Source organism: Canis aureus, chromosome 5 (genome assembly GCF_053574225.1).
Source record: "Canis aureus isolate CA01 chromosome 5, VMU_Caureus_v.1.0, whole genome shotgun sequence".
NCBI lineage: Eukaryota > Metazoa > Chordata > Mammalia > Carnivora > Canidae > Canis > Canis aureus.
The window spans coordinates 1,570,125-1,594,984 of record NC_135615.1 but is presented as its reverse complement, the minus strand read 5'-3'; the positions used below and the strand labels follow the sequence as shown (position 1 = coordinate 1,594,984).

Genomic DNA, 24,860 nt, shown 5'->3' with positions numbered 1-24,860 from the left:
CATTTCACAGTGGCCTGGCACACCTCGAGGCCCAGCTTCCTCTCCACTTGCTCTGTTTTGATGGGTTCTTGCAATCTGTTCTGAAATTGAATTTCAGTTAGTTTCAAGAGCATTTTGCAGTAAATAAGGGTGACTCTGGTATCATGTTTGTGAATCTTGATGTAATAATCAGAGGTAATTGAAGCATGCACAAGCCATGGAGACTTATGACATGTTTTTAAACAAGTATTGACTGATATGAAACTAATTTAACAAGAACTGGAAATTGGACTCCTCTGAGAAGGCATGCACGGAATACAAGGTCTGGTGCGGCTGCAACGGAGTTGGATTCTAAAAACGGATTGTTCAAGTTTCCTTACCTTTCCTGAAGGAGTTTAGGTGCAAGTTACTGGCAGGCAAGGTTGTGACCCCATGAATAGGGCTGATCATCTGACGACCGGAATTAATCATGTGTCAGTCCTGTGGTTTGGATTAACTGGGGTCGGTCATCCCCTACTGCCTGGGTGACTCCTATGGATAAGAAAACCTCTTGGTAACAGAGGCAGCAGAATCAACTTGAAATGGCAACATTTTATGTAAACCAGCACAGCTTTGGAAACTTTTTATCTTGTAAATTAACTTTCCTTAGATAAGATTGTAATCTTTTGAATTTATGTGCATGCTTACATGGATATATGTACATATGCAGACATATCCCATGGAAGCATTCCATACATTCTCACTTGCAAAATGCCTGCTGGACTTCTATTCCATTTTAATGCTAGTTAGATACTAAAAAGGAGAAATAAAAGAACAAAACCTGTAATTTACATCTCTAAGCCCTACTGCAGACAAAGATTATTAGAACAGGTCGTGCTATTCTCCTTAGGCTCTGGATTTAAAGCCAGTGAAAAGCATTTGAGGATCAAAATTTGAAATTCAAATGATGAAAAAAAATAGTCTAAAATGTTGGCTTCCACAGATACTGACCTTAAGTACAAATGGTGGTGAATTTTTTTGTTCTTACACTAAAGAGAAGAGAATGGATTGTGTGTAGTGCACTCAGAAGATTGGTGATAAAGTCTCTGAAACCTTTTGCTGCTTGTCCCCTAATTGAAGGAAGTAGAGGAGACCGATAATGCAGGGAGGGAATATAGCAGAAAGAAAATAATTACCAGCTTCATTAGGCAAATTTTATCATTTGAGTGTGTTTCTAGCACACACTGTCAGCTGGATTGAGACTTTATGTGAAGCAAATTTCCTTAAAAGACAAGGAATTACAACATACAGTTTGAAATGCATCAATGCCACCCTCATCAATAACACTCCAGAGATCACAGGAAGTTGAGATCTAAACAGTTTATTTTTCTAGATAGAAATGTTGAAGACACGGACCTCATTAGAACTATCATTCCACCTGTGGAAACTGAAACTGGATTGACAGAGCGACCAGGGATTTATAGACGTAATACTTATTATCGCTAATAGGAGTTAGGTACCCAAATCCCAGGATGATAGATGCGACTATACCCTTAAGTATTTGGTATGCTCTTCCGCAGAGCTGTTGTTATCATGATGGCTATTTTAATAAGATTTCATGTAATTGGAACAAAAGCAGAACCACCCAGGGTCTTTGTGTTTTCCCCAAAGTGATTTATATCATTTGTAGAAAAAATTTCTGAAGGGGGTAAGATGTTTTCCTTCAGAATCATTTAGTAAACAAGTTAAAGGATTCAGTTTCAATGTTGTTAAAGTCAGTAACAAACTGTTGGACTACCTGAGCTGTTGGACTACCACTTTGTTCTGGTGTTTCATGTTTATTCATTTTTTTTCCTGTAAACCTGAACTTTTTTCCAGGAAAACAGCTTTGTTTCCAATTATCATAAAAACTCAAGATAGGGGGCGCCTGGGTGGCTCAGTGGTTGAGCCTCTATCTTTGGTTCAGGTCGTGATCCTGGGGTCCTGGGAATCAAGTCCCGCATTGGGCTCCCTGCAGGGAGTCTGCTTCTCCCTCTGCCTGCGTTTCTGCCTCTGTGTGTGTGTCTCTCATGAATAAATAAAAAATAAAAAGTAAATAAATAGATAGATAGATAGATAAACTTAAAAATTCGAGATAAATAGGCATATTTTCTACCTACAAGAAGGATGATCGGGGCGCCTAAGTGGCTCAGTTGGTTAAGCGTTAGCCTCTTGATTTTGGCTCAGGTCGTGATCTCAGGGTGGTGAGATCCAGCCCTGCATCGGGCTTCACACTCAGTCGAGAATCTGCCTGAGATTGTCTTTCTTCCTCTCTCAGCCCTCCCCCTGCTCCTGTGCACTCAATAAATAAATAAATAAATCCTTAAAAAAAAGAGAGAGAGAGAAGGATGATCTTATGAGGGGAAAAAACTATGGCATGGCAACACCCAAACAATAACCCCAGTGCAACACGGGGCAAACATAATGAACTGGTCCATACTGGCTGACTTAGAGCTCCATAAACTCAAGTGGAGGAAACATTATAAGAAAAGCTTCACAGAACAGATGAACCTTGAGCTGGGCTTTCAAAGAATGGAATTTGATTCTGCCAAAATAAGAAAAGAGAAACTTTTAGTAAACTTGATGCCAGGACAGTTCTGTGTAGTTATTCTTAGGTGAGGGACATCAGGGCCCTTGTCTCTGATCGTTGGAAGAGCTGGTGTCATCCCTGAGGTGGTAACTGTGCAGAGGCTCGGAGCAGAGACCCATAGCATTTGCCTCCTTCAGTTTGTGCCTTAAAACAAAAACCTGCAGCTTATACCTGAACTTTGACTTTGACTTCAAGTTGGCCTTTCTATTTTCCTTTTTACCCTGCCATTTCTCTACTAGGATTCATATTTTATCTTTTTCTTTTTTTTAAGGTCATTATCACAATTTCTTTTATCTACATTTAAACACTAATTTTTGAAAGTCTGGGTTAAAACAAGGAGGAAATGCTCCGTGTTTGCAGCCTCAGAAGAGCCTGGCTTACATGCAACCATGAGCTCTGAAGTTTTGAATGAGCAGAGCATGTCTGGGAGGCATTAGAAAACACATGGCTAGAGAAGTGTCCTTGAATTATCTTCAACTGCATGACTTTTATTTTTACTCCTGTCTAGCATCCATGCTATTGGTTCATTTCCAGGTCACTGACAGTAAGGTCCAGAGCCAAAGATGAGGAGTCAGCTATCTATACCACCACTCATGCCCTTGACTCTATTCCAGTCACTTCTCTGTGAATAATTCAGGAGTTAATGCAGTTGATTCGTTAGTCAATTCAGTAAAGAATCACCCATTACACCAGTGGTTTAACAATCGACTAGCTGTTCTGTCATGATGTGGACACTGCTTCAATGAAGACACAGTTGCGTGTCACAGGACATGACCTGTTCATGTCTCCTTTCAAGTCTATATAACAATGCCAAGTCTAAAAGCTCTCTCAGCTTTTCGTAAATGAGTGCTGCATAGATATGAACTATTATTTTTTTCACCAAAAGTTTTATATATATATATATATATATATATATATATATATATATATATATATCACATGCTAAAAATACTTCTTAATTGCAAAGCAGAATAGGAATAAAAATCAAAGCTTTTGCTAATGGTCTACCATTTGTACAGAAAATTTCCATTGAACACACCAATATTATTACTGTTCAAACATTTACACAATCTGTGTTGAACATGTCTGTCATACATTAGGGGAAAGTATTTTTGAAGACATTGGATTTTAAGAAAAATTAGAAAAACATCAAATTGAAGTTATTATTTTTAATGACTGACAAACCCAACATTATTTCTGCTTTGATACTGTTTGAACTGTTAACCTATGTTTCTGGAGTGTATGTTCATCAGTGAATAATTAGGGAGGAATTCAGTAGTAAGTAACTGATATAAAGGCCATTTGACTTTGAAAATTTACAAAAGCCTATTTTAAGGTTAAAAATAATCATGAAGGCTATGTGTGTGCTTAATTAGTGAAAATGAGTATTTGGCCTATGTCTGGCAAGGAGAATTATTACAACCTGTCTTTTGGAAAAGTATCCGGAATCAATGACATTTTTACAGTACAACCATAATCTTACTATATTACACACACACACACACACACACACACACACACGTTAAAGAGACTATCAATTGGCATGAAATTACATAGCAGTGTGAAGAGGGAGAGAGTAAGAGAAAAATTCAATAGAAATTTAACAGCTACAAAAATAGGAACATTCTCAGTCCAAAATTTGGAGTTCTTGGCTGGTGTGCCTGGTTTGTAAAAGAAAAATTAGCCGACTAAGTTAATTTCTTTCTCTGGCATCAGAAAGCCAACACTCAGAATGGATGTGGAAAATGCTTGTGTTAAATCATCACCCAAGCATCTCTTTGGCCCTCGGACTCTGTCCCCGGGGAGAGCCAGATCAGCCTCATACCTCTCTCCATTACCTGGGTTGTTGTTCCACAGAGCCAGTTTGTCATTCCCATGGCAAGACCCAGCATGAAGATTGCTTAGTCCCAAATCAGTAAGAAGGGCCGGAGAGTGTGGGAATGGAGGGAGAAGGAGAGCATGGTGGGGTGTGCAGTAGAGGAGAGTACATGGCCAGCACCCACCCTGCTTTTGCACAGGCACTACTCCAAGCTCTCACAGTAGTCACCGAGCCTCTGGAATATGCATGCACATTTCACAGTGCTCACCAGCCTTGTAATTGCTAAACAAAGCTTGTCTCCACAACCACCTTTCTTGAGCAATTAAAGAAGTGGTTTCCTTATCTATGTTTTTGCTTGTTTTTTAAAAAGTGTCAGTCTCATATGTGCGTTCTTACATTTTTTTTCTCTTCGTACAATACCACAAAAGCTAAAAACTTTAGGGTCATGATGCTTATCCGCAGATACCTGAAGGGCTCTCTTGTGGAGGAGTAATTAAATGTCATCTTAGGATAATGGACAGAAGCTACACTGGATACTGAAGAAACATTTATTGAGGGAATGGAGCCAAGGCAAAGTAATGAACACACAGCAATCATCCGGGCGCCAAGGACGGAATGAGTTCCTTGTCTGGATTCTGTGCTGCCCCTTCCTGTGGGTTTCGGAGCAAGGCTAAGCATTTGCCTAGTGGGGATCTCAAATCAGAATTCCACCCTGGTGAGCATATAGATCCTTTTTCATCGTCTCCTCACAAATGAGATGTAGTGATGTTTGTTTTTCATCAAAATTCAGTAGAATGTACTGGTTCTTCCACTAACTGGATTCGAAATATTCTTCCAGTCTCCTTAAGTGTTCTGAGCTTCAGCTCCGTCCTCTGTAGAATGCAACATTGGTCTACTGTGCCTCCCCACTGTAAAAGTTTGCTTGTTCTATTCATGGTGGTCACCTTAACACTAACTACGTGTAAAAGCCAGGACATTTCCAATTCCTGCTCTCAGAGAAGCCAACTGCAGAGTCATCCATGCCAAGTGCATCTGTCAGGCACTCCAGTCTATTTTACCAAGTATAGGCAGTCTTCGGTATCAGCATTGTATTTGTTTAGCTAGAAACAGTTGCTAAAACGGTTCTCCAAGCACTGATTAAAACTAAATTCTGAACATCTAAGGCAGAAAAGAAGAAGGAATTAGGTTGCCAGATTTATCTCTGTCTTCTCAAATTTATGTCATCACTTGCAAAATTGATTCCCTTCCTGAATGTTTTATTACTGGTGACCTATGGCTCATTCAAAGTCAGTGACTTTCCAAAATAAGACATTGAAAATACTTTCTGGTGAACACTAGTTCCACAGGTATTATGTAATAAAAGACTCTTACAATCAATGAAATTGGCATACATTGGGTTAAACCAAGTTAAATCAAGGTTTCATACCTGTGGGACTTCTCAGAGCCTTTAATATACTGAATTGTAAATTGTGAATATTCGCGAAAGGAACATTATGACAGGCAACATTCCCAAGTGATTTGGGAAAAAAAATTTCTTTTCCTTGAAGCATTTCATGAAACAAGTATTCTGGGGAACACATTTTAGGATCAATTCTCTACTATTTCTGCTTCCTACTAAAAAAAAAAAAAAAGGTGGAGGAGTGCCTGCGTGACTCAATAGGTTAAGAGTCCAACTCTCTATTTTGGCTTGGTCATGATCCTGAGGGTTGTGAGATTGAGCCTTGAGACAGGGTCTGCATTGGGTGTGGAGTCTGCTTGAGATTGATTCTCTCTCTCCCTCCCCCCCCCCCACCCTCTGCTTGTCTGTGTGTGTGTGTGTGTGTGCACTCTTTCTCTTTCTAAAAAAATAAATAAAGCAAACACAGCAGACTGGAAAGTGATGAAAACAATAATAATATGATCAATGCAATTTGCCATTACTAGAGAAAAAAAAAACAATCAGTTAATGAGGTATCTGAAATAAGTGGTATTTTTATTGTAATTTGACAATTTTAAGAACCTACAACGTTTTAAATAAGTTTTCCCTGGAAGGATTCTCAAAGGGCCTGTTTTCTTGTACATTTGTAAGCAAGCACTGACTTGTCCCCAAATAATTCAAGAACTCAAATGCTGAAAAACCACCTTGCTATCTCTCCCTGTGACTTTGCACCACTAATTCTCTTAGTAAACTTTTATTTGTAGAGAAAGGGCAAAGAAGAAATTCATTTTAAGTCAATTAGGCTGTTTGAGACTTTTTTTAAAAGATTTTATTTATTCATTCATGAGACACACACACACAGAGAAGGTTGTTTATATATAGTGAAATGTTATGTATTCTGGTTTGTAACACACACACACACACACACACACACACAAAACACTTTTCCTTATGGAATAACTAGTCAGAGCAAGGAAGGTAAAGCACAGCCTTCTCTCTCCTTTGCCTCCTTGTCTTGTTTTTACAGCTGAGTCTTTAGTATTATCAAGAGGAAATTTTCTCTGGCTTATATTGTGCTAAAGAGAAAAAGGGTATTTGGAAATGCTCCCTTTATACTCCCTTTTATTTTAGCGAACCTGACCATATTCCCTTTTCCTTTCTGTTCAGCTTGCCATAAAGATACCTTGGGGTCGGGGAGTACTTTAGATGGTAGGTTGGAGGTTGTCTGAACTCCCCGCTGAGTCAAACCCATGCTCCAACCGCAGAGCCATTTCGGCAAGCTGACCCCGTGTACTCATATGGTTAAACTTATGTGGTGCTCCTGCTCTTAGCTACTGGCAATGTTTATGGCCACTGCTTTCTTTTCTTCTAAACACACAATTACTCCTTAAGGTCTGTATAAATCATGAGGCCTACTAGGTCATTAAAATCCTTTCTTTCCTTCATGAGCTCCCTCCTAACACAGAGAGAGTTCAAGTCTTATTCTCATACCAATTAATTATTGAGTCTGTAGTACAAGTCAATGATGAAAGAAAGAAAGAAAGAAAGAAAGAAAGAAAGAAAGAAAGAAAGAAAGAAAGAAAGAAAAGAAAAGAAAAGAAGAAGAAGAAGAAGGAAAGAAAGAAAGAAGAAAGAAAGAAAGAAAGAAAGAAAGAAAGAAAGAAAGAAAGAAAGAAAGAAAGAGAAAATATATAAACTAGTGTTTAGGCCAGTAACCAATTAGTTACTGAATATTTTGGTTTTTAACTCATTTGCATGATGTAATATAGAAAAAAAAAGCCCTGGTTGACATTTGAGGTATTTTATGTCAATAGATTTACTTCTCTTTGCATACATTTTTCTCTGTACTACAAATTGACTTGGAGTTTCAGAATATGTGGTAGGTAGTAAAACTAGTAGTCGCCCAGTCGTGTGTCGCTGATACACCTGCTTTTTGAGTTAACAGAATATTAAATAATGAAAAAAAAATTCTATAAGCATGAATGCATTGGATTCTAAAGATGACTTACTGCAAACAGTATGCTGCTTTCAATAAACATTAAGGATTAAGGAAAAGGCAACTCTCCCTATGACATGATCTATTTTTCTCATGTGCATTTCATTCTAGTATCATAAATACATTAGGCCTATACCTAAAAGATTCGTGTTTCTTGGTTATGGGTAGCTTAGTGGTTTGTACCCCAAGTAAGCTTTATAGCCTACTGAACAGCATAGCAGAATTCCAACTTTGGGTCAGTGCCCCCTACCCACTTAAATTTTAATTCAGTGTTACTTTCACTACTCGTGTCACTAAAAGGAAAAGAAATCTAATCTGTGTCACTAGAACCATTTTTATTTTATTTTTCTTTTTTTCACTTTTTCAGAAAAGATGGGTAGTCATTTCAAGGTAAGACACTTCTGCATTCCAGAGTGAATAATCTTACCTACCTGACACCAAAAAAGTTCTACTATAATTACTGCCAAAAAAAAAAAAGCCTTTAAAAAATGAATATTTGCCAACTTTAGTCCCTGCAGCTCTGTTTTGCAAATGACCTAGGTCTCCACTGAATAATTATGAATTAATAAGGAGGATATTTTAAAAATTCTTAAAATTAGCACATTAGATCCTATCATCTAAAACAGAATTATTGCTTTATTTATTTTTCCAAAGAATAAAAAAGGAAACTTGAGGATTATGGTTTTGTGACACTATGAGCCAGAGTCACTGACTTTCTAGAACCAGTCGTTGCACCTTGGGTGCTTCTACCACACCAATTAAGGGGGTTTTTTGAGCAAATTCAGTACTGCATGCTAATAGCACTAATCCAACTGCAGATCATTAAATCAGTTGAGTACATCAGTGCAAACACTTAACAGATTTAGTGATTTAAGAAATACATATATCTTGGATATATATATATATATATATATATATATATATATACACATTGATTTCTTTAGTCCCGTTATTGACAATGGCCTTAACTGACTGATTTTTGGTGGTAGTACTGGGGCAGGACCTACTGTCATCCCAAATAGTACTTTCCCGAGTAACATATTATGGTCATGTTCTGAGAGTTAGCCATCTGACTGATCATCCCCCCCGGGGGCTGACAGTAGCCACATGTCCTGTGCTACCTCTACTGCAGTCTGTTTTGAACTGGGTAGTATGTACCATTTGGAAAACAAAACTGTGTTCCCCTTACTTCCTATGCATTATTCCACTTCCTTCTCCTGCATTCCAACCCCCCTCGAGAAGAGACACCAAGCCTGCAAAAGCCATTAGATACATGATTTCATCTAACCCTCCTTAATATCCTGTAGGATGATGATCAGGCTGTCCATTGTACAGGTGAGCAGCTGAGGCTCACAGAGTTTGGTTAGTGACTTGCCCAAGGCACTCAGCTAGTCAGGGGCAGAATGGGAGGACTTGGGTCACAGTCATCCCACTTTGGCTGGGCAGGGGGCACTTCCTTGCTTCCCTGGCCCCTTTGACCCTTTGTGAGAGGTCAAATACAGTGACAATTCTTGATCCATCAGAGGTGTAGGAGTGGATGCTGAGGTTCAGAGCCTAGACCAGAACCCATCCTTCCTGCCCCAGCTCTCTCCATTAGACCATGTTAAAAGGCTCAGTTCACTTAAAAAAACATAAAAAGCCTTTGGATGGCTGAGAGGAGAGGAACATAGAGAATATCCTTTATAGACAAAAAAAACTTAAAGATATAAGATTTAAAATACATAAGAAGGAAGTAAATGTGTCCAAAAAAACCCCTCTGTCACTTCCTGATGGCTTGACTTGCTATATAAACCCATCTTGAGACAATCCATACAAGTAATTCCTTTTTTTTTTTCCCTGAGAACAGTGGAAAGTTGGCAAGAAGTAAAAATTTTCTATGAAATAGGGAGGCGAACAAGTTGTAAATGATGTTAATATCTTCCAGATGGCACAGTTTTACTTGGGAACTGAATTTATTGTAATTAAAGGCATGTGAATTTTTCTATAAATACTGAACTTTGCAAGTTTGACACTGGAAGACTCCATCACTTCTGGAGCCTAGTTGTTTTAAGGGAGGCGTTCCTTCTCTTCCATTTAAAATACATCATTGGATTTCATAATCTGAGTTAAATCATGGAAATATTTTCCCATGTGAAGGACTTTTTTTATCTTCCATGCCAATAAATCTTAATTACGAAGTAAGATTCCTCAGAAATGAGAAATTTAAACTCCAAACATTTCTATTAAAATTATATATTTTAACCATTATTTTACACCGCATGTCTTGAATTTATTTATATATTTATGTTTAAATTAAGCTATTATCACTTTCAGTTTCCCGACATATGTGTTGGGCAATCTTGGAAGCTCTGTTTTTGCTTCAATCAGGAGTCTGGCTTCTTCCAGAACCTTGCTTTCCTTTACACTGTAAGCAATGCTTGTGGGCTCAAGGCTCCCAAACCAACAGCCAACATGACAGGAGAACATTAAAACCACTTCCACCATCACTTCAGCTTCCTCTTCCTACCTTTAGTCCTAGGCTGGCTCTGCTGGTCCCTGCTCTATCAGGTGATGCAAGTGGATGATCCCTCTTGGCTTTGGTTTCTACTACAGCTCCCAAGCTCCAGGTGTCTCACCAGAGGTTGGTCTGTGTGGCAGGCAGAATTTAAAGCAGGGCCCCCAGGACCTTCAGCCCCTGGGGATGACACACTTCCTCCCAGTTATTCAGTCAACCATTAATACAGGTGCTGCTACAAAGGGATTTTGCAGATTTAAATAAGTTATCAACCCAGCTGACCTCAAGAAAGGGAAACTATTTTGGGTGAGCCAGACCCAATCGGGTGAACCCTTAAGAGGGAGTGAGCTTTTGCTGAAGAGCATGAGGCATGAGAAGAACTCATGGGGAGACAGATTTTCTGCTGTTGGCTTTGAAGCTGGAGAGGGCCACATGATGACAAATGTAGGTGGCCCATAGGATCTGAGAGGAGCTGACAGCCAGCAAGAAAGTGGGGACTACAGACCTACAAGCACAAGAAACTGAATACTGCCCTAATGGTGTGAGCATTGACAAGGACACCAAGCTCAAGATAAGAATGCAACCTGCCAACAGCATGAGTTTGGTCTTGGGGTACCCTGAACTGAGAACCCCAGCCATCCCTTGCTAGACTTCTGCACAATGGAACTGTGACCTAATAAATGTGTGTCATTTTCAGCTCCTCCATTCATGGTGATTTGTTATGCAGCAGTAAGAAACTATTATCTGCTGGACATTTATTACCTCAGTTTCTCTCCTGCACTGGTCTTGGCCGGCCATGACTGCTGGGGGCCCTCAAGGATCAATTGTCATCCCTTTGCACCGCTCCAGGGAGAGCCATTTAATATCTCTTTTAATTTTACTCCGGTAAAACTTTTTTCTTTAACATTTTCTTTCTTCACTTTCGTAATGCCTCATTTCCTGGGACTGTTAACTCTAGTATATATTATTACGTTACTATCTAGCCTATTAATCATCAGTTTTCTATAGCTGCAATAACGTTATGGATATTCATTATTATGACCCTGAGGCATCACAAAAGCTTAAAGATGAAAAGTTTAATGTGTGAGATTAGCTTTATGAGTTTTACTATACTCTGATATTGAGAACAAGTTATCGACTACTTCCATATAGAAACTTTTACTATACTGAATCAGCAGAGCCACCTTCTGGAAAAGATGCTAGGAAGACAGTATTGTGTTGGGATTTCCTGGAGGAGAATTATCTAGAAGCCTGTGGACAAGAGCAAGATTAACAGCACGTGGGCCTCTGAGGATGACAATGACATGGCAAAAGACAAAAGTGTTTGCAACAGTTTTTTGTTCCAAGAGAGGTGAGGGGGTTGGCATTCCCATTTACAATCAGTGGAATTGGTTACAGGAGAGATGGTTTGGTTTCAGTATACCCAGCAGCTACTGAGCAAAGCTGCCCATTCTCTTTAGCACCAAGTACTTCCTAGCACCGTCCTCTCTGCACTCTGGAATTTGTGCTCAGTACTGAGGGACTCCAGAGTGGGGAAATGGAAATGCTGGTAAAAGGCTACTCTCCTACAAGTGAATGGGTAGCAGGTAGCTACCCCAACTGAAAAAGCACCACCTCATGCCCTGCCCTGGCAGTGTCAAGAGCGTATTACTTAGTGCGAATAGGCATAAACACATAGCAAGCAGAGCTATAGTAAGGCTATGGACTAGAAGTTAGGAGTGTAGCAAAAGGAACACTAGACTTGATATGTATCAAAAGGATTGCTGAAAGAAAAGTAAGGGAGACTGAACTTGAGACAGTGTCAGGACAAGTGCAAATGAGCTCCAGGTCAAAGACTAATGTCCTACAATCCTGCTTACAATACACAGTGGTGTACAGAAGAAAAAGATACACACACACACACACACACACACATATATATGAAAAAATATAGATTTGGGAAAAGATGTTTATCATTTTAATAAGGGAAAAATACTTTCTAAACTTACAAATAAACATTAAATGGGAATATGACAAAATAATAAAGCACTATTCCTTCTCTAGTACAAATTTTAAAACTTTGTCAGATTCAGAATGGCTTTCCTAGAAATTGGCACCTTGTAGAATTGGCCAGGTCGCAGCCCGGCCTCTCTGTTCCTCTGAAAATGTGGCAGGCTCTCCAGCCAGGCCCTCAACCTGCTCCGGGTTTGGGGTGTTGCCACCTCCTCCAGGAGGGGGAGTGACCAAGGCCGGCTGGAGTCCTGGTGCAGTCAAAGGGGCTACCCTTCTTGCTTAGCCGTCTTAGGGAACTAGGGAGGATGGACCTGCATTACTACCCAGGCTCTGCCCCTGCCCCGTCTTCCCTGGAGCCATCTGTGCTCAGGCCCAGGGTGCTGGACCCAGGGAGAAACCCAAACTCCAGCTGCTCTTCTGCACTGCCCCCCCCCCCACTTCGTGTCTACTCCTCCACTGCCCAGGCTGGGCTGGGCTTCTTGTCAGGCAGCCCCTGCGCATCCAGCCAAGCAGGAGGACCACGAGTAGGACCGGGATAGTGCTGAAAGGAGGCCCATTCCATGGCCACCATCAATTCCACTGGAACTTTCAACTCAAGGGACTTCTTGGAGGCCAAGGGCTCTCTCTGTTTCTATCTTTGTCTGCCTCTCACACACACATACACATGCACATAGCCCTCTGCACGCACCAAGATGTCCGCGTACATAGCTCTAGCACACTGGTAAGAAAAGTCAGTGAAATATTAGTTGATGGGGCATGTTTCTAGCAACAATGGCCAGTTATAAAATGAATAGTGAGCTGTGAATGAATAATTCTAATAAGGTCATACCCATTCGCCACTTCCCAAAAAATATGTACAAAAGGGAGTAACAAGAGCAGAAATTAGAAACAAATTTGCCTAAAGGTAGGCAATGTCGAAAGGATAGAAATCATTTCATCTATATGTCTCCCCCAGTGCTGTGCTCCCTCTGGGCTGGCACCACCTGATAAGCGCCTTCCTGGGATCGCCGTACAGACTATGGGAGATGATACATCTGATAGCACTTTATAACATAGAAATTACTGTACAAATGGCAAGTGTTATTGCCAGCATTTCAGACAATATTATATCAAATCTGATTCATTTTAACTTTCTAGTACTAATAAATAAATAAATAAATAAATAAATAAATAAATAAATAAAAGAGAATTTCATTGATTCAGTTTTTTAAAATAAATAAATACAAAGCCTTTGATTTACTTCCAAATAAAACATCATAAAAAAAATAGTGTCTTCTGACCAAGAAGTTAAAAAAAACTTGTTAGCTAGGCAATAAGGTACTGATTTGCTACCTTATATATAGGTGGTTAATGCATTTCAAAATGACTTCTATTTGATTGCAAAGTAACACTTACCTGGGATGCCTGGGTGGCTTGGTCGGTTAAGCATCTGATTCTTCATCTCAGCTCAGGCCTGGATTTTGGGGTTGTGAGTTTAAGTCCCTCACTGAGCTCCACACTTAAGTAATAAAAATAAATAAATAAACAAACAAACAAATAAATAAACAAGGACACCTGGGTGGCTCATGGTTGGGCATCTGCCTTCGGCTCAGATCATGATCCCAGGGTCCTGGGATCGAGTCCTGCATCAGGATCCCTGTGCTTTTCCCTTTGTCTATGTCTCTGCCTCTCTCTCTCTCTCTGTGTCTCTTACAGACACAGAGACTTTAAATAAAATCTTTTAAAAATAAGAAATAAATAAATAAATAAAGGAACACTTATCCATTGTAAAACTTTTAAAAAATACAGAAATAACTAAGGAACATCATCTCACTACCCAGAGGTAATCACTTATTCATGTCTGGGCATACTTTCTTCCGGTTCTTTTTCTATGTGTGAGAATGTACTGTAGATAGGGTTTTTTAAGTGATTTTTCACTTACGATATTAACACTTTTTCCTATGTTATAAAAAAATATTTTATCAAATAGGCCTTTTATTTTTTTATTTTTGTTTTTTTTTAAAGATTTTATTTATTTATTCATGAAAGACAGAGAGAAAGGCAGAGACACAGGCAGAGGGAGAAGCAGGCTCCTTTCAGGGAGCCCAAGGTGGGACTCGATCCCGGGACCCGGGATCACACCCTGAGCCAAAGATAGATGCTCAACCGCTGAGCCACCCAGGCATCCCTCAAATAGGCTTTTTTTTTTTTCAAATAGGCTTTTTAATGGCTGAATAATATTCCATGAAATGATTGTACATAAACTCCTTCTTGTTTCCTTCCTGCCTGCCTTATGTCCATTCCTACCCTCATTATTCTAAATAAAGCTTCAGGCAATAGTTTTGCGTAAATATTTGACATTATTCCAGATTATTTCCTTTGAATGGATTTCTAAAAATTGCTTTTATTAAATAAGAGGCTATGAACTTTAGTATCCTCTTCATCTATCTTGATTAGGACATTGCAAGCAAGCCAGAACTTAGGGGTGAATCTCATGTAAAATCACTCAGAAACACAGATGCATAAGCCAATTGGCTCCTCCTAGCTCCATCACTGTATATTTTTTATTTCCAAATCCTCCGTCTAATGCTATGAGAGTAAAGTCTATTCTCTTCTGGGGAATACATAAGGTAATTCGTGGACAGCAGCATGGTAATCGTTTACAGGTTGTTCAGTAAGGATAACAATTAATGCCTTGTGCAAAATAAACCAAAGATCCAAAGAAACACATTGTTGCAGGTGAAAATTATGTTAGCTAACATCATTTCTCACTCTGGTTTATAATGTCAGGTATCAAATTTGTCCATTATTAATGTACATATGTACGTGGGGATAGATCCTCTTGGAAGGAGATTACAAAGACGCCATCATCTATAACCCCTTTTCCAGAAGCTGCGAGGGGTTGGTACAGTAGCTCCCCTGTGCAGATAACACCCTGCAGAGGATTAGCTTTCTTTCCAGCATCAGGCTCCACCAGTGGGGAGTCAGGGGTCATTTGTACATGCAAGAGAAAACCCGACTTGAGTAAAGTGTGCTATTCGTCTATTCAGCGCCGCTCACCTATAAAGCCTCTGAAACCGCTCTTTACTGACAGTACATTTCTCATTTTCCCATCACTTCTCCCCCTACTTGGCTATTTTCCTAAAACTGTAATTCAAACTTTCCAAAAGAAAAAAAAATAAGCTCTGGGTAATCCTTTCAAGAATTCTTAGAAGGAGATCTTTATTCTTTTATCACTCTTATGGGAAACCTAACCCGTGATTAGTATTAGGATTCAGAATGTTTTCACCACCCTCAGAGGCCCAGGTAGGGCGAGAGCAGGGGCGTCAGGAGGCGGAAAGTCCTTTAGCTTAAGGAGTTTGCACTCCCAAGCGGGGACGCTCCTGAGAAGAGCCGCCAGTGTCCTGGACCCTAAAATGGGGACCATGGCAAAGTGTCCCTTCATCGTAGAAGAGTTAGCTCGCAGTAGATATAGGCTGCTTTACCATTCCAAGCGCAGAACAACGGGAGAGCAGTAAGGTAGGAGATTTAAGAAAAGAAATGGCAGGATGTGGGGGGAGGTTGTCCTCTGGGATAGTTACAAAGTCCACATGACGTTTACATTCCTGTGATGATACGTGAGCAGCTGAGGTCGGAGGAAGGGCGTTCCTGGCGGGACCCTTGTCTGCTCTGGCCCCCACCCCTGCACAGCAGGCTGGAGCATTTCGGACTCAAGCTGGGCCCCCTTGTCACCCGGAGCAGTCCCTTTCTGGAGCAGGGCTCCGCACGGGCAGACAGGTCAAACTGCCATCCCCTTCTCTAGCTTCTGTGCATCCGATTCCTGAGACACAACTCCCAGTTCTCCTCCAGCAGCTGTAACCTGTTCCGAATGAGAGTCACGCAAGTGCCCCTGTTTTCACCTGTGGAGGTCTCACTGTCTCGACTGGGGAGCTTGACATTCCAAGAAATGCAGTGTTTGCCACACTGGAGCAGTAACAGAGCAATGTGCAGCAGGCTGGGGAGCGAAATTTGCAAACTCAGTATCCTGGGCCTCAGGCCAATGCAGGCTGGGTGCGTTGCTGTGGTGACACATTTAGTCTCTGGGGAGGGAGGCTGGCACACCGGCTGCATTCCTGGCACCGCATTTGCCAGCAAGAAACTTATGGAGTGGAACTGGTATCAACTCCAGAGGGAGATGCAAGCTGCTTTCTTAACTTCCTTGGCAGTACTACCCTTTGCAACTTGTGCACATAAACCCTCCTGAATATTTACATGAACTGCTATTTGTGACACTCTTTGGGGCCCTGTTGGATGGTACTTTGAAGGGAAGTGCTAAAATGATAGCAGCATTCCAGTTTATAAATGTAACTATTATATCCCTGAATAATTCAATTTCCTAAAATTGGCACTTAACGATGCAATGACTTATCTCTTGCTGGGAAGAGATTCGAATCCCTCTCCTCCTTTTAAAAATAGCTTTTCCTGTTGCCAAGAGGAGAGCCTGGTATTTACTATTAAAATACCAGCTTCTTTCCCTGTTGCAACTCACTGCACTTTATTGGCTAAGCTCTCTCCTACCTGGGGAAGGGCTCCTCACAGAGCACCCTTAGTTCCCAGGAAAGCCTCATCCACCTCTCTTATTGGTGCCTGGAAAGCAACATGCACTCGGTGGTGGCCACTTAGTATTCAGACCATGTCAAGATGCAAGTAAAAAGTCTATATTGCACCATCACCAGGCCCGACACAGCCAACAGTTCAAATCACGGTTCAACTATAAGCATAAGCAAGTGAGGGGCCAAGGATGTGGACCTGTCTAGTCAATGAAGCACTGGAGGGAAAAGGAATCTCCATGGAAATGCCAACATGGGGGCTTGAATGCATGTGGAGATGCTGTTCTTCCGCTGCCCTGGATTAGCAGAAGGCTCCCGAGGATTTTTAACCTAAAGCTTTCCTCCTTCTCTTCCTGCTCCTCCTCCTCCACCTACTCCTCCACCTGCTCCTCCTCCTCCTGTTCCTCCTCCTCCACCTGCTCCTCCTCCTACTCCTGCTCCTGTTCCTTCTCCTCCTACTCCTACTCCTGCTCCTCCTCCTCCTCTTGTTCATCCTCCTCCTGCTCCTCCTTCTCCTCCTGCTCCTCTTCCTGCTCTGCCTCCTCCTCCTGCTCCTGCTCCTCCTGCTCCTCCTCCTGCTCTGCCTCCTCCTCCTGCTCCTCCTCCTCCTGCTCTTCCACCTCCTCCTGCTCCTCCTCCTCCTCCTTCACATTTTCTTCTCCTCCTGCTTCTTCTTCTTTTAACATGCAAAGCATCTCCCAAAGTATTGAGAATGGAACAATTCCTCTGTGTCTGTCCGTAGTTTCACAAAGGGACGTGATGCTAGCAGGCCAGTGATTCCTACTGGAAACATCAGATGCAGCAGAGGAAAGGCAGTTAATACAATAATTCACATATGTTAATGCTTAGTTCTATCAATGTCAGCTTCCTTTTATTCTCGATATACACAAAGCTGGCATACAATTTTAACTGATGAGGTAATGTCATTTTTAATTTAGAGAGCCTTAAGCCGTCCACTCTAACTAGAGGATATCATCTTCGCAGTTCTCTCGTGAGACTTTATGTAAGCATAAGTCATGTGTCCTGGACAGTTTGAAAAGGAACTGTTAAAGATGACATTGGTCATTGTGAAGATTTTCCCCACTTTGATCTCTTTTAAATCGCAAGATACAGTTTATATTACTGCCATATTTTAGCCATTCCTGAAATTAATATATCCCAGGACTTTTGGACCAAGTCAAACATAGAAATAAAATGAAGGTTTGAAATGAACGGATTGTAATGCTTTCACGTCAGTTCTAGAGGAAAAGTGAAGATGGCTCAGATTAGCTGGCTCCTAGGTGACTTGGTAAATAACAAGAGAGGAAAGGGAAAGACACTAAGAAATCGATAACACCAAACAAACAAGAATCTTCCTATTTTCCAGGAGGATGCTAGTCTACTAGAGACAGCTCCCCAACTTTTGGAGATAAAGAAACATACGTGTTAACTCAGTGCAATAACATTTTATCGTGATTTCCTTTACCATTTATCTCTTCAGTGTATTATTATTAAGCCTCATTTTTTTTTTTAAATCACATCACTTTGGTGACTTCAAGTGTGTCACATTTCCTTTTCAAACAACTATGTTGCTTTAAAGATTCAGGCTGGTGGGTGTAAACGAAGTAACTTTCCATTTTCAAATAAACTTTTTTCTTCAGAGAGATTATGTTCTGCAATTCAAGGGTAGTTTTGGGGAAGATGATGTATTTTAACCACTGTGGATACTGAGAGAGGCTTTTTTCTAAGAAGTCTAGAGTTTGGTAGAATTGAGTTAAATAGTAAAGAATCTGTTTATTATTCTGTGGCCATATGTTTAGAGGATCGCTCACAGAAATCAAAGTATTGTTCATGGAGAGCTCCAGCCAAGGAGACATTTTGAATTCATAAAAGAACTTCACAGTTTGAAAAGAATGCATAGCATTATGTATTGACACCCCACCACCATAGACAAAGGAACACAAGTTAATAATAGAGAATTGTGCTCATGAGATTTTTCTTTTTCTTGTTAATGGTTACTTTAAGTGACATTGTCTGCAAGTATAATGTACACCATTATTCTTAATAGTTCTGTGTTGCCAGATGATGTATACAGACATGATGTAGTCCATTTTAATTATTTCATTTTGCTGAAGTTTTCTCCCTCCATGAAATACAGTGGTGAATACAGATAGCGCAGTTTTCCTGACAGACTATGCTGGATATAGCTGCCTTCTACATTATCAAAATTAGCAGGGCATTTCTCTCTAACTTGCTGTTTTCTTCTGTATTTATGTGCTAGGTATGACTACGTGGAAGTCATTGATGGAGAAAATGAAAATGGACGCCCTTGGGGAAAATTCTGTGGGAAGATCGCCCCTTCTCCTGTGGTGTCTTCAGGGCCATTTCTTTTTATCAAGTTTGTCTCTGACTATGAGACACATGGCGCTGGGTTTTCCATACGTTATGAAATTTTCAAGAGAGGTGAGTGACTTCCAGTGGAACAAGTGTGGCTAAATGTTCATTCACGTTGTTTGCTTCCATGAAAGACTAAAGCAAAAAGAAGACCAGGCATAATGCTTTTATCTTTTTGTAAAAACTCATATATTCCCACCTCAGAACTGTTGGAAACTACTTTACACCAAGGAAAATTACCCAATGTGTTGAGGGAGTTACGTTTGAAATTTTTTAAGTATTTCAGAATTCAAAATTGCATCATTCTAATAGGCTGACCGGTGTTTATAAGGCATATATTCTGTTCTGTAAAACTCTTTTGAGAGTGTTGATTCTTGGCTTTCTTCTTCAAAAATAAGTCTGATCTGCTCTTGAAGTTTGATTTCTTTCATTAAAAATATGTGAGTTAGGGATCCCTGGGTGGCGCAGCAGTTTAGCGCCTGCCTTTGGCCCAGGGCGCGATCCTGGAGACCTGGGATCGAATCCCACGTCGGGCTCCCGGTGCATGGAGCCTGCTTCTCCCTCTGCCTGTGTCTCTGCCTCTCTCTCTCTCTCTGTGTGTGACTATCATAAATGAATAAAAAAAAAAAAAAAAGAATTAAAAAAAAATTTTTAAAAAATTAAAAAAAAAATAAAAATATGTGAGTCCCTTTGACCTTAAAGCTGTATCCATCCTATTCCCTTTATTTTATTACAAAATTCAAAACTGGTGTTTCCCAGGAGAAGCAAAGCAGTCCACTAGCCTTAGAGTTTCTAAAGTTATTGAAGGAAGAAGAGGTGTTTTATTAACATCTGTTTAAGAAGAAGAATAGTTGGGGAAAGAACTTCTTAGAGAAAGCAGAACAGTAAACTTTCAATGGTATTCCCTTCGGAAATAAAGATCTTTCTCTCCCTCCAATATAATCACTTAGTAATCTGTTCCAATGGTATATTGAGATGGATAGAATCTGACAATTCTTAGTCTCCCGGCCTTGAGAAATTGAATCCCCGGGTCAGTCAATTGATAAACAATGTATCTTTATCCAAATGTCACTGTTTTTCATAAGGGCTGGTAGACTCCTTTAATGTGTTAAATTCAGCCTTCTCTTTTAAGTTGACAGTAATGTAATGGGGGTGGGGAGGCAAACTAGGGCGAGAGGTTCAAGATTTGAGTGTATTGTCCTAGAATATAGCAGAAAGCCTTTTTTAATAGAAATAAAAAATCTGGCTACCCCAATTACAAATTCTCAGCAGCAACTGAGAATTTAAAAAAAAAAAAAAAAGGAGTCTTTAAGAGTTTCTGGAAACATTGGTATAACCTCTTAAAATTTCAAAGAAATCTGGCACTGACCCCAAATAAGTATGGATAGATGGAGACAACTTTCTTCAAAAATTTATATAAGCACACACTTGGAAAACCTATTGCATAAATAGTGTACATACAACATCAGTATGTACATATTTTCTTGCATTGAAAGCTGTTTGACCTGTTATATAAATCACATATTACATGTATGTATCTGACACATATACACACATCTGCATTTGCTTGCTTACCTGCCTATGGCACTATCAAAAAGAAAAAAAGGGGCCAGCAAAGAGTTGAAGAGTACCCTTCCATTTGCAGTGTTTCTCCAAGATCTGAGTATGGTTACAGAGAAAAACCGAGAGCTCTGTAACTAAGTCATTAAGAATTCTTCATTGTCCTTCCCAATGAACTCAGTTCCCTATACTTCCATGGCCTCAGAGATACTGTCATTTCCCTATCCTGATCTCTAACACCACCCTTGAAACTTGAAGCCAGTTTTTCTTTCTTTTCTTGCCTCCCTACATCCAATGTGACTTCTAGTTCTTTTGAATTTATATCCACAAGTCTCCAAAGGTCATGTTGCCTTTCCACATCCATGGCCATTAACTAAATAGGCCCAATTTGGGTTCTCCCTATGTTTTCTTATCCTGCACACAACTTCCCAAATGGTGATCAAACCACTGTCCTCGAAATACCTCTGGAAGGTGTCCATCACCTGTTGGGTTAAGCCTGAATGTCCCATTGGGTCAAGTTCAAGGCTTGACATCAAGTGCCCCCAACCTTGTCCAGCTTCACCTCCCATACATCCACTCTCAGCTAAGGAGATCCACCTGCCTAAGGAGAATTCACTGGGTAATGGCCAGCAGACTAAATGTGAAGTGAATTCTGCCTCTGACTGCCTTCGTGAATGTTCTGAGACTTGGATTCCTTACCTGGTAAATGGACAACAATGTCTAGCACAAGCTGGTTGTGAAGACCTGTAGGAATAAAAACATGAGAAACATGGAACCAGTTCATGATTAGAGTGTATTCAGTAATTACGAGTCATTACAACGCTTACAGATACAGTTCATGCCATCAGATTTCAGAGCCCTTGTTCTCTGTCAGTTTATTTCCCTTAACCCCCATGGAAACCTGGCTCTAAACTTATTCTTCTCAGGGAGCCTTTCTAATGCTTCTGCTTTTTTTTCCTGCACATATACCCAACTTGTCCCCTACACATGTACACGACACACATACACAGTACACACATATGCATACTATATATATATATATACACATATGTATATATATATGGTATACACACACACACGGATGTGTTTTACTAACCATTATGTTTTGCTTTAATATTTTCAAATTTGTTCATATGTGCATAGTTTATTTCCCAACCAGATTGGTACTACCTAAAAAGTGTAAAAAAACATCCCCCCTCACCCCGCCCCACTGTTCATACTACATCCTTATAGGTGCCTATAGAAAGTCATTAACTAACAATACAATTATGCATACATATATGAGTTCATGGACATTTTTCCTCAGAAGCCATCTAATGCTGTTATAAAGTCCATGAATCTCATTTTTTTCAAAACATACCCCTTCTTTCAGAGTGCAGCAATTTCAAGTTTCCTCAAAACACATAAATTATACTAATCATAGTTGAACCAATAAATGTGTCTTTCACCTGTTGACCTTGAGGTTTTCTGGCAATAGATTACAGTTCTAAGGAAAATTTAGGCCTTTCCTGCATCCCTAAAACTGCATTTATAAAAGGCCACCTTTGCTTGAGAGTCAGCAAAGCCAGTCCCTACCTCTTCTCATGTCTCTTGGAGCCACTCTAGACACCCTAATTTTCTTCCCAGCTCCCCCACTTTCCCCTTCTCCATGTCTTTTCCTAGATGCTGAAAGCTTGGGACACAGCCCTAAAATTATTCCCAGTCACCTAAAAGAATTTCTTCAGGAAACCCATACTTCCCTACCTATCACTCTTTCTTGCCCTTCCCTTGGTCCAGGTCATCCAAGCTCAACTGCTGAAAGAAGCTGTGGACATTTTCTGTGGGTCTTCATGTGAGGAAGGCATGGCATTTATTGAGAGCAAGAGTGGTCACTTCATATATTATTTAGTTAAGAGTCTGCATATTTAAGAATAATTCCAAAGACAGTATCTTAGCTATTATTATTATGTATCCTATTGTCATTAACAATGACTTGTGGCTTTCCTACAGCTACACAAGGTCCCCTAAGTCTTACAAATAACATCTAAAGCACAGAGTTAGGCTACCGATCTCATGTGTGCACTTCTCACAGCAGCAACTTGCTCACTCCTAGGCACGTGGGGCTACTCACCCTCCCTCTTGTTTAGCGCTGTATATTCTGCAGAATTATTTCACCACTCCCCTACCTTGCTTCTTTTGGGGAGGTGCTTGCTCAACTGTGGCAAACCTACACAACAGTGAACAAGAAAAATATCAAAACAAATCTTGATGTTTACTGGAGGAAGTAGGAACTGACAGAATCTTTAAGTTTGAAGGGCTCTTTATTCCAAATCCTAAAGCCCAGCTCCCACTTGTTATACACAGAATCTGAGGACTGGGAAGGTTAGGATGCCACCTAGGTTACATAGCAGGTTAGCAGGAATGGTGGATCTGGAACTCAGATCTGGTGCTCCATCCAGTTCTCTTCCACTACCCCATGGGATTTCTCCAATTCTTGTCATGTACATAGGCTAGCCTTAGGGAAAGCATTGAAATGTATTTGATTTTGAAAGTATGCCCTTCATTCCTGTCATTTTTTCTCTCTCATTAAATCTTGATCTCATCTATTTTATCTTTTTAAGAAGCAGAAAATATTAGTACCTGAATTCAACCCTGCTGTCAGCTTTGCCTTACAAGGGCCTACCCAAAGCATTTTTTTTTTTTTTTTGCCCCAGGGAAGAAGCTGGAGGTCTCCAGAGTGAATGTTCCTACATCTTAAAATTAAAATAAAAGGGCTTCCAGTATCATATATATATATTCTTTGTAAATTAATGGTTTAAATTAGTATAGTCACTGTTATCTTAGAAGCCACTCATTAACTTAGAAACAGATTATAAACAATGCAGCACGTTTCATACTCTTCTCACCTGTAATTCACATGGTAAAATGCCACATGTTAGTAACTTTAACTGGAATCAAATAGATAAGTATCTGAGGCCATCATGGTGAAGGGAAGGCTTTAGAGGCATTTTAGACAAGTCAGACCTCTACAGGCCAGGTTTACTGAGCACAGCTAATAAGTTTTAGTCTTCTGTGTCTCCATTGCCACAGACATCTAATATGTACATGGGGAGCAAGCAATTGATTTGTTTTCTCAGTAAGGCTGCCAGATGCACTGAGGTAGAGATTCAGCATACCAGACACTAAAAATAGAGATCTGCTAGTTAAATTTAATCTGTATTGATGCCTACACTGTTGACTCTAGTACTTGGCTCTGCAGGAGAATATTTAGTTAAAAACACTCCCAACAAACCTTATTTAGATTTGAATCCATGCATGCCATCAAAGGGTGCCCATTAGTGAGACAATGGCCCAGGAAAATAATTGTTGGATTGAACATCCTTCAGTTTGGAGCTTGAGCTTCAAAGGGTCAATTCATCTCTGATTTCCGGAGAGTCCTAAGGTCTCTTTGAAACTCATGGCAGTGGTGGCGGTGATAAGAGGCCAAGCTGATGTGCTCATGTTCTTGTAGATGGGCCATTTTCAATGGTGATGAATACCACACAATTTGGTCCTGGATGCCATGAATTGAAACTGTGGTCATCTTTACAGTCACAAGGTCAATTTGCAATATATGTGTGTATATGAGCTTGACCAATTTGAGTTACCAATCACTGTAATTTGTAAAGTATTGATAACAGTGACTAGTCATTAAAATTATGCACTATAAAAATACACATCACACACCCACACACATATATTAAAAAATAATTTTAGAATGGCACTGTATCTGATACTTTGGGGAAGGCAACAATGTCAACATTGATATCAAGTGACTTCTAGCAACACGGCCTGTAATCACAGTTTATCGTGCCCTCACTAACAGCCACACTTTACCGGCACACCTGTGTCAACACCACTCAGAATGAGTCACTCACCCTGGGTACATGTACGAATTACCTTTCACATTTAGTTTGTCAAAGAGGCATAGGTCACATCTGGCAGAGTTACTGAGTCACTGGTGTAGGAATCTGAAACCCAAACTCCCTCCACTGAATTCTCTCCCTTGCCTTTGTAAATGTTCTATTTCACCAAT

General features: G+C 40.2%; 1 protein-coding gene across 4 annotated transcripts in view; it reads left to right on the top strand.

The window, feature by feature from the left end:
* NRP1 (neuropilin 1) overlaps positions 1-24,860 on the top strand; it is a 137,397-nt gene that overhangs the window by 37,359 nt on the left and 75,178 nt on the right. For all 4 annotated transcript variants that reach the window (XM_077896551.1, XM_077896552.1, XM_077896549.1 and 1 more), the window contains exon 3: positions 19,134-19,315. In XM_077896551.1, the coding sequence (XP_077752677.1) occupies positions 19,134-19,315 (182 nt within the window). The remainder of the gene's footprint in view (positions 1-19,133; positions 19,316-24,860) is intronic.